General features: G+C 39.5%; 1 protein-coding gene across 1 annotated transcript in view; it reads left to right on the forward strand.

Annotated features, from left to right (window-relative positions):
- Ptpn13 (protein tyrosine phosphatase non-receptor type 13) overlaps positions 1-14,907 on the forward strand; it is a 165,823-nt gene that overhangs the window by 91,091 nt on the left and 59,825 nt on the right. Inside the window, 8 exon segments of the mRNA XM_027388500.2 lie at positions 759-978; positions 3,780-3,854; positions 3,959-4,133; positions 4,976-5,129; positions 6,743-6,881; positions 7,698-7,850; positions 8,764-8,946; positions 11,990-12,152. Of these exon segments, the coding sequence (XP_027244301.1) occupies positions 759-978; positions 3,780-3,854; positions 3,959-4,133; positions 4,976-5,129; positions 6,743-6,881; positions 7,698-7,850; positions 8,764-8,946; positions 11,990-12,152 (1,262 nt within the window).

Here is a 14,907-nt window from a genome sequence, read left to right on the forward strand (position 1 = left end):
TCTCTGTTAAAGTGTATTAGAGACTTATTATTAATTGGCTAATAGCTTAGGCTTGTTTCTAACTAGCTCTTTTAAAATAACCCATTTCTTTTAAACTATATTCTTTTACGTTGTTCGGTAGCCTTCACTTTGGAATGCCCGTGGTGCTTACTCTAGAAAGTCCACCTTTCTTCTTCTCAGAGTGCTCTCTGTCCAGAAGTCTCACCTATACCTCCTGCCTAGATATTGGCAGTTTTGCTTTTTATTAAACCAATCACAGTGACACATCTTCACATACTGTAAAGGAATATTGCACAACAGGAGATGTGATGGGAACCAGATTCAAAGACCAACTATTAGGACAAAGATTCTCTGATCACCCTGTCTCTCAGGAAATTACAAAATATTATATGATTTTATCTGGAACTGGACATATAGCTATACATATAATTAATTATAAGAGTTTTTATATATCATTTCACTGTGTCACACCATGTAATACCAACTCAGGTTCTGTTCCTAGCACTTACATTAGGCAGTTCATAAATACCTGTAATGCCAGTTTACAGGGGAAGCAGCACTCTTGGTCTCCTCAGACACTTGCACACATGTGGTGTACATAAACTCACACAAGCACACAAACAAATATATATTTAAATTAAATAAAAATAGTACATCTTTAAAAGTACGTAAATGTGTGCATTTTTGATATCTTGACACAAAGTTTCCTGCATGTTTTTTTACATGTCTTTATTTTTCTTCTCTTTTCTCTACATTAGACAGTATGAAACATCTCTTGAAGGCAACTTAATCAGTCAGGAGATGATGCTAAAGCGACAGGAAGAAGAAATGGTGCAGCTACAAGCCAGGATGGCTCTCCGCCAGTCTCGGTTGAGCCTGTATCCGGGGGACACAGTCAAAGCTTCCATGCTTGACATCTCCAGAGATCCACTAAGAGAAATTGCCCTGGAGACAGCCATGACCCAGAGAAAACTGAGGGTGAGGCTGTTCTCAGGCCATCTTCCAGACTTGCTCTCTGAGGGCTGTTAGCCAGAACGTTTGAAAATATGAGTTAGGTTTTCTTCAGTGGTGTAGCTGCAGATAAGCTGTCCATGATGTAAATAACCTCTCAGATTCAGTGAGTGCTCCTGTGTGAAACCCTAACTACGCTCAGTGAGTGCTCCTGTGTGAGACCCTAACTACGCTCAGTGAGTGCTCCTGTGTGAGACCCTAACTACGCTCAGTGAGTGCTCCTATGTGAAACCCAGATAGACTCAGTGAATCACAAAGAACTCACTTTTGTTTTTTGTTTGTTTTGTTTTTTTGAGAAGGTTTCTCTGTGTAATAGCCCTAGCTGTCCTGGAACTTGCTCCATAAACCAAGCTGGCCTCGAATTCACAGAGATTCACCTGCCTCCACCTCCCAAGTACTAGGATTAAAGTTGTGCACATCCACCACCCAGTTTAAGAACCCTTGAACATGGATGTCAATGAGGAGGCCTCTGCACTCTAGGGGGCCCCTGGTAGTGGATTAGTATTTTTTCCTGGTGTAAGAAGGGATTTGGAGAGCCCATCCCACGTAAAGGGATGCACTCTTGCCCTGGACACACGGGGAAGGGCCTAGGCCCGGCCCAGGATGATGTGATAGACTTTGGGGAGCCCCTGTCAAGGGCCCTACCCTGCCTGGGGAGTGGAGGGTGGATGGGGTGGGGGGTAGGTCAGGGGTAGGGGAGGAGAGGTAGGGGTGAGGGGAGGGAGAAGGAGAAGGGATTGATATATGAAACAAATTTGTTCCTAATTTGAACTAATAAAATAAATAAATAAAAAGAACATATTCTTTTAAAAAGAGATCTGAAAGTAGAAGGGGAAGAGGAAGGAGTGGAGAAGGGGACAAAAAAGGGTAATGGGGTCTACTTATGGCCAGACTACAATGTATGCATGTATGGAGATGTCGTGAAGAAATCTTTGTTGTTTATAATTAATATATGCAAATAGAAAGTTGCTATAGATATCCTAAAGATGACTAGGTAAAATTGATATTCCACATTAGTTCTCAGTGGGATCAAGCATCTTGTTTGATATTAGAATCAATATTTAGCTGCTTATATTATTTTATTTTTAAAATAGCACTAGTTGAATTTTGAGTGTCTTAACCATCCTTTTATGATTTATATATCTACCCAAGCATAATGGTACATGTCTATAATCTCTACACTCAAGAGACTGAGGCAGAGGATCATGATTTTGAGATTTGCCTTGATGACATAAAATTCCGTAGCCAACCTGGGCTCCATAGCGAGATCATATAAAATGTATATGTATTGCCAGGCATGGTGTAATGTCCTTGTAGTCTCAGCTTCTCAGGAGGTTGGAGCAAGGTCTTTGTCTAGCAGTTTGAAAGCAGTCTGGGAAACATAGCAAACACATCTCGGGAAATATTTTTAAAAAACAAAACCAAGAATAACATATGCATGATCCTTTATTCAGAGTAACAGGGAGTTACTTTTAATAGTAAGAAATTCATTAGTCCATAAATCAAGAGATGAACTGCCGAGTTCAAGGTTAGTTTATAAGTGCAGGAATGTTGTTAAGTGCATTCCATCTCTCTACTCAGCCATTCTCAGAATTTTGGCTCTGATTGTCTTTTTTGTAAAATTTTATCATCATCGTCATTGTATGTATGGGTGTTTTGCTTGCATTTATGTCTGTGCATTGCATGCAAGTCTGGTGCCTGTAGAAGACAAAATAAAACATCAAATTCTCTAGAACTAGAGTTGCAGAGGTTAAGAGCTGTCACATGGATGCAGGGAACTGAGCTACAGTCCTCCAAAGAGCAGCTTGAGCTCTTTCCTGCTCAGCCATCTCTCCAGCCCTACTAGGATCCTAGAAGATTGCATTAACTCCAAGTCTTGAGTCCTCTTACTGCAATATTCAAAGCAGTAAAGGAGCAACTCCACATCTCATATTTTGAAGGGAGAGAGGATAGCTTTTCTTTATGCAATTTGCAATATTTTTCTTTAATCACTAGACTTTTTGTTTTGTTTTTGTTTTTCTAGACAGAGTTTCTCTGTATTGTTTAGAGGCTGTCCTGGAATTCACTCTGTAGATCAGTGTCCTGTCTGCATGTATGTCACCATGTGGTTGCTGGGAATTGAACTCACAACATCTGGAAGAGAAGCCAGTACTCTTAACCACTGAGCCATCTCTCCAACCCAGCACTTGACCTTTAATATATTTTTATAAACATACATTGAATTTAGGCTTCCATCTCAAGAAGAATTGTAAACATTTTGTTGCTCTGATCTTTTATATGTAGAATTAATTTCTAAGGCACTGTACAGTTCTAAAGTTTTTAGAGTGACAGTAAAATATAACTAAATGTATTGTAAGTTAAATAGAACAAATTTAATGAAATTTTACCAGTTAATTATTCTAACTAAACAAGTGTCAAATACAGTGATAAGCTGGATGTCATACAATATACTTTCGGCTTCAAATGTGATAATTCTGTACGAACATGATGGACACACATGTACAGACCTTTTTTTATAAGCCTTAGTTTCATAAAGCCACATGAATATGTACACACACATTAGTGCACACACCATAAAATTTTCATATAAAGCATGCTGCTTTTCTGTTCTAAGCAAACCCAATGTTCCTCACTGAAACTTTGTACGTATGTTAGGTAGTGCCTCGTTCTGAAATGTGATTTTTTTTAATTCTTGCACTAATATTCCTTTTAAAGAAAGACCTAGGATAAATGGTAAAAATGATTTATTCTGTTTATGTGACTTGCAGAATTTCTTTGGCCCTGAGTTTGTGAAGATGACAATTGAGCCATTTATTTCCTTGGATTTGCCACGGTCTATCCTTGTAAGTAGTAAAGCTGCTTAGATCAGTTGAATTGTTCTCAGAAAGCAAGTCTAAATGTTATAAATGCTTCTCTTAATAAACACTGTCTTTTTCCCCAATGGTAGAACAAGAAGGGGAAGAATGAGGATCACCGTAGAAAAGTCAACATAATGCTCCTTAGTGGGCAGAGACTGGAGCTCACCTGTGATACCAAGACCATATGCAAGGATGTCTTCGATATGGTCGTGGCTCACATAGGCTTAGTGGAGCATCATTTGTTTGCTCTAGCTATCCTCAAAGGTAACTACATGTTTTAATTCACAGTTCAGAATGGGAAGCCAGCATCAAGATGACCTCCTATACCTTACCATGCTGAGCCTCATTTGGGAAAAGGGAAATTAAATAGGCAGATCCGTGTTGAGAACGGAAGGGAGTTAGGAACTTTCCCTAGTTTCACTCTTGTGTTTGTGAGGCTCCTTCTGTATCCATGGAGATTTTTTTTAACGTTTGTGCTCTAAAAATGACAATTCATTCTGTAGAGTCACCATTAAGTGTTCGGCTAGTACTTTTTTTGATCCTGGTTTACAATTAAGCCAAGTGGCCCCAGAGGGTGGGTAGGGCCAGTACCTAGCTCTAGGACTTACTTGCCCTCCCTCTGAACTAACTAGGTAATATTGTCTATTGAAAGATATTTTTGAGACAGAATTTATGTTTATTTCCCAAACATTCTGTACAGATCATGTTTGTGGAATAATCATTCAGTTAGTAAATAATACCTAATATTTATGTACACTGCTTTAATACTTGCCTTCCAGCATGTTTTGTGTCCATTTTGTCATTTGGTTTTTACAACAATGCTATAATGCAGGAGCCACCATTATCCTGATCTTTCAGACAGAGAAATTGATGTCTAGAGTGGAACAGTAATTTAGTCACACATGCCGTAAATGATGAGACCAGGAGTGGAGTCCAGGTCTGTCTGATTTACCCCTGGTTTTGAAAAAACTGATGCACACTGAAGGCAGCCATACGCAGTGCTTAGACCCTCACTGTGCCTCTGACAGTCAACTAAACAGAAATGAAGACATCAAAGGGAAAGAAAACTCTGTGCCTTCTGAATGCCTTTCTCATTTCTGTTTCAGAGAATGAATATTTCTTTGTTGATCCTGACTTAAAATTAACCAAAGTGGCCCCAGAGGGATGGAAAGAAGAACCAAAGAAAAAGGGCAAAGCCGCTGTTGATTTTACTATGTTTTTCCGAATTAAATTTTTCATGGATGATGTTAGCTTGATACAGTGAGTGCACAAGGGTTTCTTTTCACTCTTTCTGGCCCCACTCTGTTGATCTCTTTAACCTGCTGGCACTGAACCCCTTGATACGGATCCACGACAGCTTCTTCTTCATTTAAAAGAGATGCACTGGTCCCTCTCTGTCCATGTTTTTGTTGCCAACATTTCAGTTCCTAGTGCTCATTCATGATGAGAAAATACTCTGGGAAATTTCATCGTCAGACAGTTTTCATTCATTGTAAGTTATGTGTAGTTCTGAGTGTTTTGATGAAATTTGTGTCACCCTTTTACACCCTGCATAGGGCATGAGCTGTCCCTTCATCCTGTGTACCTGTGCCATGGACACCTTCTTCCTGTTAGTTGCTCAATGGTGTCATGTTATCAGATCAGCTGTGGTGGCATTGAAGTACTTGTGTTCATGAAACCACTACTTAGGGATGGTTCTAAAGCATAAGAGTGGTGACTGGCAGCCGTGGCAGGCCAGGGGCCTGAGGAGTGGGGACTGGCAGGCCAATGGACTATACTGTGCTGTTTTTAAGTGAGCAGGTAAAAGTTCTTGACTTCATAAGGAAACAGGACACTGTGAGACTGCTAAGGTCTCTTTCATCTATGCTTAATCTCTTCCTGCACCTAAGGTAGACTTTATCCTGTATATGTGTGCTTAGGAAAATACAATATGCAGGGTCTGGTACTTTTCATGGCTTCTGGCTTCCATACAGCTCATAGAATGTATTCCCTACAAATGAAGGGCAGTGTCAGTATTAACCTTAAATGATTTCTTTCTTTTTTATTGAAAAAACAATAAATTCCAGCCACACTTTCCCCTCCCCTAGCTCATCCCAGATCCACCCTTTCTCTCTTTAAAAAAAGAACACAAACAAAAGAAACACACACACACATATGAAAACAGAAAACAAAATATACAAGTAAATGACCAATAAGAAAAAAAAAAAAAAGCCCAAACAAAGGAAAAATGAGACAAAAAAAAAAAATCTACAAAAATACCATTGAGTTGGTTTTGTATTGGCTGTCTACTCTAAGGCAAGGACCTACTCTGAAGTATGGTTATTATACCCAGTGAGACTATTGGAGAAAGCACTTTTTCTTGTGCAAGAGGGTATCAATTGCAGATAGCTTCTTAGTAGTGGGAGCCTGTGTCTACTCCCCACTCTTAGTACTCAGGGTTTGGACATGTGCAGGCCTTGTACGTGCTTCCAGTGTCTGTGAGTTCATATGTACACCAGTCCTGTTGTGTATTTAAGACACTGTTTTCTTGGAGTAATCCATCTTAGAATCATGCCACCTCCTTTCTACATAGCTCCCTGAGTCTGGAGGAAAGAATTTGATGGAAATACCCCATTTAGGACTGAGTGCTCCAAAGTCTCACTCTGCACATTGTCCATCTGTGGGTCTCTATGTTAGTTCCCATCTACTTCAAGAAGAAGCTTCTCTGATGATGAACAGGCAAGGCACTGGTCTAACGCACAGCTCCTTGAATGCATTAGAAAAGCTTAATGCCAATCTGAATTTGAAATGTTGGAAACTGTGCCTATAATCAAAGTCATCCCAAGGTTCAACATCAAAAGTCAAGGTGTCTGTTTGCATCTATATTTTAACAGACACAGCCTAACCTGCCATCAGTATTATCTTCAGCTGCGGAAAGACATTCTGGAGGAGAGGCTGCACTGTGACGATGAGCCATCCCTACTGCTTGCATCCTTAGCTCTCCAGGCCGAATATGGAGATTACCAACCAGAGGTAGGATTGGCTTTCTCTTCTGAGACCAATTTTTGTATTGGTAGATTTGTTTCTTTTCTATATATGTTTTGCTTTGCTTTGCTTTGTTGTTGGGGATCAAAGTCAGGGCATAGTGGATAAGCATTTCCCACTGAGTTATATCCACAGCTTTGACACTGTCCTTAGCAAAATCTTCTTCTCCTTAGCAAAATCATGGTTATGTCATGATTTTTTTCAAAACTCCTTTGGTTCCTCAAAGTGCCCTAGGTGCCCTAGTTCACCACACACCCTCCCCATCCCATCCTTTTGACTCTATACAATCACATAGTGTGAGGTTTATTTTTCTGTTTAAAATTGTCTTGTGTTAGAGTTTAGGGTTATCTAGCTCCAAGCCCTCCTCCTGTGTTTTGAGCAATAAAGAAAGAGACTTAGTAGAGGAAGTATTGGTGAAGCATGGGCTGGAGGACTCTGCCTTCCACACAGATCCACACAGCTACAGGCTGAGAACCTGGCAGAGGTCACTATGTGGAAAACTGTTCAAAGCTTCATGTTCCCAAATGAAAGAGACCTAAGAGAAAGCAAGTGACGAGAGACTGCCACCTTAGCAACACCTTTCATTACTGTATTACCCTTTAGCTATGGTGACAAAAAACCTTCAAATGTCTCCTGAAATTTGCCAATCAGTCCAGCCTCACTGAGGAAGAGAGAGATGCATTCTGCAGAGAGAAGTAGAAGCATCCCATCTCTTGACAGAGGCAAGAACTTTAAGGCAGGAGGAAGAGGCTTCACACTGAGATAGGCAAGTGGAACTGTTTACAACAGCATCCTTCCTCCTAGGTCCATGGCATGTCCTACTTTCGCCTGGAGCATTATCTGCCTGCCAGAGTGATGGAGAAGCTTGACCTGTCCTACATTAAAGAGGAGTTACCCAAGTTGCATAACACATATGCAGGAGCCTCTGAGAAGGAGACAGAGCTTGAGTTCTTAAAGGTAAGCATGCAAGTGATAAGCAGTGTCACGTGTTCAAAATGAGCAAGAGTTGGAGGACACATCTAAAAGTTAAGGGGCAATAAATATCTGACCCTTTGCAGCCTCTGGCTGATTCCTGCCTAAAACTACAGCAGTGTAATTCTCATTGTGAAAGAGAAAATGAGGCTCAAGGAAAACATGATATTCCAAGATCAGTAGCACTGTGAGGAACAAACCTCTTGCCTGAACCCATATCTATCTGGATATTAATTCTATGTCTTTATCCTATTCCACACTCTCAAAAACCAAGCTGTATCATAAAGAGGAAAAAGTGAATTTGATGATGATGTGAGACACAAGTTCAAGTTTACCCTAGTTTTTACTGACCATTTTATTTTCCATTCATATAACTTCTTTTTTGATATGTATACATAAACCTTTTTCAACCTCATTCACATCTGATTGTCTCTTAGTACATTTTCATTATGTATTACAGATACTGATCCTTTATCAGATGCATGCCTTACAGATGCTTGCTTCTCAGTTTGTGTTTGTCTTTATATCTTGTCACTGACTTCTCATGACCAGGTTTTTAATTGTTATTGCCATGATTTCTTGTTCCTTCTTTGGAGTAAACTTGCTGAATCTTTTGATGTTTTTCGTGTCCCATCTAAGTACTCTTGACCTGACCAAGCTTACAAAGTCTTTCAAATGTGAGGCACTCCGCTTCTGTATTTAGGCCTCTGATGCATTTTGGGTTTGTTTTCCCATATCACACAAAGTGAGTATTGAGATATTCTTTTGGAATGTGGATCCCAAATGTTGTAGCAGAATTGCTGAGAAACCTGACTGCAACACTGAGTACATTGACCCTGACCCAAATCCTCCCCATACACCACGGCTAATGGAAGTACCACTCTGTGTGTTCCAACAGGTCTGCCAAAGGCTGACAGAGTATGGAGTTCATTTCCACCGGGTGCACCCTGAAAAAAAGTCACAAACAGGAATACTGCTTGGTGTCTGTTCCAAAGGTGTGCTTGTGTTTGAAGTTCACAACGGAGTGCGTACCTTGGTCCTTCGCTTTCCATGGAGGGAAACCAAAAAGATTTCCTTTTCAGTATGTCCATTTTAACTTCTTTCATTATATTTTAATTGGTATAATCAATTTTAATTATAACATATTTACTGACTTTCTTTAGTAAACTTCAGTACTACTTAAAGCCCCTTTTCCTTTTTTAGTTATAGGTGGTGTTACTGAGATTTTGTTTCGGGATTTTTTTTTTTTTTTAAAGCATGGGATACATTCATGAGTAGTTACATGCTCAGTTAACTTGAGTTAAATTACAACCAAGTTGAACTTTCTGTTCTATAAAAACTTACTCAAATTCCAGTAATATTTTTAAGATAATGATCTCCCTTGTAATAAACCCTGTCATGCTCAAGAGAAGACCTCTAATAGCACCTGTTATGTGAGTTGCAGACATCCAGGCACCACTGAATTTTATAAACTAGTTCCAGTTTTAGATTTTAATGCCTACTCTAGACATTAGAAAGACTCTAGACATTAGAAAAGTAATTTTTGTTTTGTTTTTGTTGTTGCTGTTGCTTTTCAATTCAGGGTTTTTCTGTGTATGTAGTCCTCACTGTCCTGGAACTCACTTTGTAGACCAGTCTGGCCTCGAATTCACAGATCTGCCTACCTTTGCTTCCCATGTACCGGAATTAAAGGCATATGTCGCTGACACTACCACCCCCCCCCCGCCTTAGAAAAGTGACTTTTAGGAAAATAACATGTTTAAAAAGATCTCTAAAAGCATGTCCTGATTTTGAATGTAGCATATCAGAACATTGACGCATCCACTGGCAAGCCTCAGAGATGAGCAAAAGTATGTTTATTTCTTTCCTAATAGTCTGTGAGGATCACTGATTTTTGGGCTGACATATGTTCTCACCAAAACAATGCCCATAAGAATGTAAAGGTTATGCTGCATTCTGAACAAAGCTCAACCTAGGCCCTAGCGCTAGTGGTTAGTCGTCTCCTGTGAAATCTGGAGGTCCACTGAGATTATCAGAAAGTAATTCACCCTTTCAGGAAAATCCAGCCTACCCTCATCTTCCCCAAAGTGTTGAAACCAGGAAATTACCTGGGTTTAATTTAAATTTCTCTAAGTGGAAACTTAAGTAGAGCAAATATTTGAAGGAAACTTAGGTGGATGGTCCCCTTATCCATCTCTGCTCTCCCCAGAGTTCCTCGGTACATTTTCTGTCCCTTCAACCCACCAACAGAATCACACCCTCTTCTAATCTGTCTCAAGCCAGCACATTGTCTGTAATATCACTTTCCATAATTACTCTGGACTTACGACATCATTGGCGGGCTTTTGTGATCCCAAGTCTGCAGCTTTTTTGATGGTTGTCTCAGTGGATTCTTCCTTTTGTGTTAAGACTTGATCACTAGATTTATAGATGTGCATTTTAGTGTCATTGTGAACTACTTGACAGTTAAGTACTTACATTTAAATATCAAACTACCTGAGGAGTTAGTAGGTGCCCATAGACGAGATTCTGGTTCGATGTTACTGTATTTTTAACTTATTCTAAAACTTGATGGGTTTCCTTTTTAACAAAGAGAAATCAGGTTCAGACCCAGAGATTTATCAGCAGCAATATCTGACCTAGAATTTAAGAACATTTCTATATTTTATCACATTCATTATAACTTATTTCTATTGTTGTGTTCTGTTTATAGTATTCACACATTGTTTTCTCATTATAAAGATCTTTAATGTAAATTTGTGTAAGATATATCTATTTATGAATTAATAAGGTCAGCTTTTGTGAGCACAAGAGGCTTAGAGAACACTCATTATAACTTTGGGCTTCTATTAAATTAGACTTTTCTGTGTCTATTTCCGTGTTTTTAAATAAAGATAATAGAGACTAATTTGCATAGCAGGTAATGGGTAGAGTACAATCTAACTGCATTTAAGTAAGTGCCTATTATTAGCCATGGCCCTTGGCCTGTTGGATGCACCAGGGACCATTTACAAGCTTTAGCACAGGTTTTGGGAAGCCCTCTTCCACAAGATATATCTTTCAAGAACCATCAGACAAATAAAATTGATTTATTCTTTTTCCTACTTTTTTTTTGAATTTTGTAAAAATAGCCATCTTTAGATACTGAAGTATTTAGTGTCTCAAGTTACGCCATCTGGTATCACTGTATTCACATATTCTCTGTTTTTTTTTTTTTTTTTTTTTTTTAATCCCCCCTGGCTTTTTGTCTGGGATGCCAGCTGGTCGGTCACACTGCCAAGACTGGTCTTGAATTCCTAGACTCAGGTGATCCTCTTGCCTCATCCTACCATGTCCTTGGGAATACAGGGATGTACCACACCTGTCCAGCTACCCACATCTTCTTTAACATCCCAAATCTACCATCCCAGCCTTCATACCACCCAGATTCTCCTTAACTGAATCGTAACTCTTACCATTACTGTTAATCTTTAAAATGTCTTTTCAACTCTTCTTTTCTCATGGAGTAAAATGCACAGTTCTAATCATTTTTATTAACATTTGTAAATAGTCCCATCAAGTCAAATGTAAATATTATTACTTTTGAAAATTATTTCAATCTGAGAGGAACATGTTCAAATATATACTTCCCTAAATATTGTCTTAATGTAACCCTGGATATTTTGTGTGTAAATGTTAATGCCTGCATGAACATCTGTACTTGCTGTGCACTGTGCCTTTGTAGGCCAGAAGAGGGCATCAGATCCCCTAAACTGGGTTATACCTAAGAACTAAGTGTTAAAACCTGTGTCCTCTAGAGGAGCAGCCAGTGCTCTTAACCCCTGAGCCATCTCTCCAGGTCTCCTCTCGGTAACTTTTAAATTTTCCCTTGATGATGAATGGAGTACATAGAAGCCATAGTTGCTGAAAGTGGCAGTTAATACCAATTTATTTATCAAATTTATTTGGATATAGAAGTATAGTTCCTATAGTTATATTTATGTCTATAGGTGGTTAAAGGGCACTTATACCTAATAGTTGAAAATACAAGTATCTCTACTTACTGATTATAGGTTAGAATATTTGGTCCTATGAAAGTCCCAGGAAAACGTCCTAGTTACAGATACCTCTCATTATTATTACAGAAAAAGAAAATTACATTACAGAACACATCAGATGGAATCAAGCATGCCTTCCAGACAGACAGCGGTAAGGCTTGCCAGTACCTGCTGCACCTCTGCTCTTCCCAGCACAAGTTCCAGCTGCAGATGAGGGCACGACAGAGTAACCAAGATGCCCAAAACATTGGTAAGTAGAAGTGGGCCATGTCACATGACTCTCTTAGAAAGCAGCACTGCAGACAAGCATGGACTCTTCAAAGCATTTAAAAGGTTTAACCATGTTTTAGCTTATAACTATGAAATGATACATACAAGTTTTTTAACTATCTTATTTCATATGTATGGGTGTTTTGCATGAATGTGTATATGTATACCACATGTGTGCGGGGTCCACAGAAGCCAGAAGAGGGCTCCCTCTGGAACTGTAGTTACAGATGGTTTTAAACCACCCTGTGTGCTGTGAATCAAACCTTGGGCTTATGGAACTGCAGCTAACGCTCCTCACTGCTGAGCCATCCCCAAGATCCTAACAGGTTATATCATGTGGGTTCTAGGATACCCATAGCTTACAAGAGGAAGCTCTGAGCTCTGGAGAGGTAGGTGATAGTTGACTTAGGTTTGAAGGACAAATGCTAAATAGTTTGGAGGTCAATGTGGGAAAGAACAGGGCAAGTAGGACACAGGCAAGGGGAGTGGTACCGCTGCAGTGAAGTCAGGCATTCGAACCGTAGATTTACCACCTGCTAGTCTTATTTGATCATCCCTGTCTTGAGGCTTTGACAAGTAGCCATAGCAACCAGGACAATGGGTTTTCAGCTGCAAAAACCATCCAGCTCTGGACAGAAATCTATCCATCAGAGCTGAAGCTTTGAAAGCCACTTCTGCACAACCATATGTGGAGATTCAAGTGATTTGAAATCACTTCTTTCTGGTAAATCCCTAAGACTTAAGTGGACCACTCTGAAGGATGTGAGGGAGAGTCCAATAACAGACTCTGGTGGCCCGTGTGTCTGAATTCTTTTCTGGAACTTTCATTCTGAAGTCTTCTTAGGAAGTTTCTCCTCTAGCATGGCCTGGGCATGGCAGCTGTAAGGGGATGTTTCTCCCCTCTCGGGGTATAAGTGAAGACCATGTGTCTCCCTGACATATGGTTCTTGGAGCTTATGTGAGCCTGCAGAGTCACAGTCTTTGAAAGTTGGAGCCCTAGAATCTGCATTTTCACTGAACTTCCTCATATATAATTTTTAATATATGATAGCCATGGGTATTATCACATTACCTTTTATTTTCCTACTTTGCTTTGCTAAAAATTGTACGTGCTTTAATATGTTTTTAAAGTACAGTAAAGCACCAAACCTATTAAAGGTGTTGGCATTCCTACTTGGATCAGTGTTCAGTACAAACCAGCAATGAATGATGAAAGATCATACATTTCTATACATGATAGACTAGGGAGACTCAGAAGATGAGAGTGTGATGACTGACCTCTCTCTCTTCAATGTTTCACCAGACATGTTTCTAATTTTGAAGTTTTAAGAGTTTAGAATATCTGCAAACACATGAGGAGATGCACATGAAGGATGGGATCTAACTTAAAGAGAACCTGTTATGTCTCCTCTTTACCTCACACATGGACCTGTGGTGATTTTATGCTATACTTAGTGTTCCCACTGACACCTGGCAAGCGAAGCCAAGCACTGGTTTCCATTGGAAAACATCAAAGTCTCAGCTCTTTGGATTGTGGATTTTCACATTAAGGGAGTGCTTGACCTATAGTCATACATGATTCTCACCTTAATAAAACTGCTGATATTCAATCCAGACCGTCACAGACTCTGAAGACTCAGGGACACTACAAAAGCTGTCTGTCTTAGTTCCTGTGTCTGGGAAACTATTGTCACAGTGATATATATATATAGATAGATAGATAGATAGATAGATAGATAGATAGATAGAGAGATTATATATATCAAAAGGCCATTGGACAGTACAGATTAATCCATACCTGTAGAGCATTGTAAACATATCCAGCAGTCAGGGGTGAAGACATAGAGTTGAATGGGAATGTACTTGTCTAGCACACATGACGTCCTGGGTTCAGTCTTCACCACTGCTTTATCACTTCTCTCTACCCCTAATCAGCAATAGTGATATGACCAGTACTCATACTAATGGTGGTAGTGACAGCAGCAGTAGATGTTACCACTGCCACCCTGCTGTATGCTTCTGTACCACGCACCATATACCATGCAGTAGTAGCAGGTCGTTTGTGAGTGACCTGAGGAAAGAAACTGAATTTTCAGAGTCTTATTTTCTATCTCCACAAAAGAGAGTGCTTTACATATTTCATAAACTCAGTTCCAGACTTCAAGTAGCAAGATATCCTTGAATGCACAGAGAAAACACTCCAAGATGGTATTGTCTGTATGCTTTCCCATATTTTATAAAACCTTCAAAGGAATTATGTCCCTCTTCGAGTTGGGTTAGAAGTAGCCATGTACTTATTTACCTGCCTGAACTAAACAAGTGAAAATTACCAGTATAATCCATAGGAGGTTGCTAGACTATCACATGTATGTTACATATTAGTACTGGAAAATGCTGATTCTATAAAGAACCCTAGAGGTCATTAAGTCCCAGTTTTCCTAATAAGGAAATAGGTTCAGATTACAAGTGTCTCCCCTAAATAGATGATGACAAAAATCCTGTTTGGGGTGCAGTGTTGGTCTCCTCACTCCTAGCAAGAGTTTACATATAGCTAGCTTTCATGGAATGAATAAATAAAGCATTTATTTAGCACTTACTGTTAAGTAGTAAGTACTAAGAAATAGCAGAGTAAATGGAGGCTGTCTTCAAAAGAGCCTACGGGAAAGTCTGTATGAGGAAGTACAGAATGCTGAAGAGAATGAGCAGGAGCAAATGTGGATTAGAAGGAGCAGCTG

This window comes from Cricetulus griseus (assembly GCF_003668045.3).
Source record: "Cricetulus griseus strain 17A/GY chromosome 1 unlocalized genomic scaffold, alternate assembly CriGri-PICRH-1.0 chr1_1, whole genome shotgun sequence".
In the NCBI taxonomy this organism is placed as follows: Eukaryota; Metazoa; Chordata; class Mammalia; order Rodentia; family Cricetidae; genus Cricetulus; species Cricetulus griseus.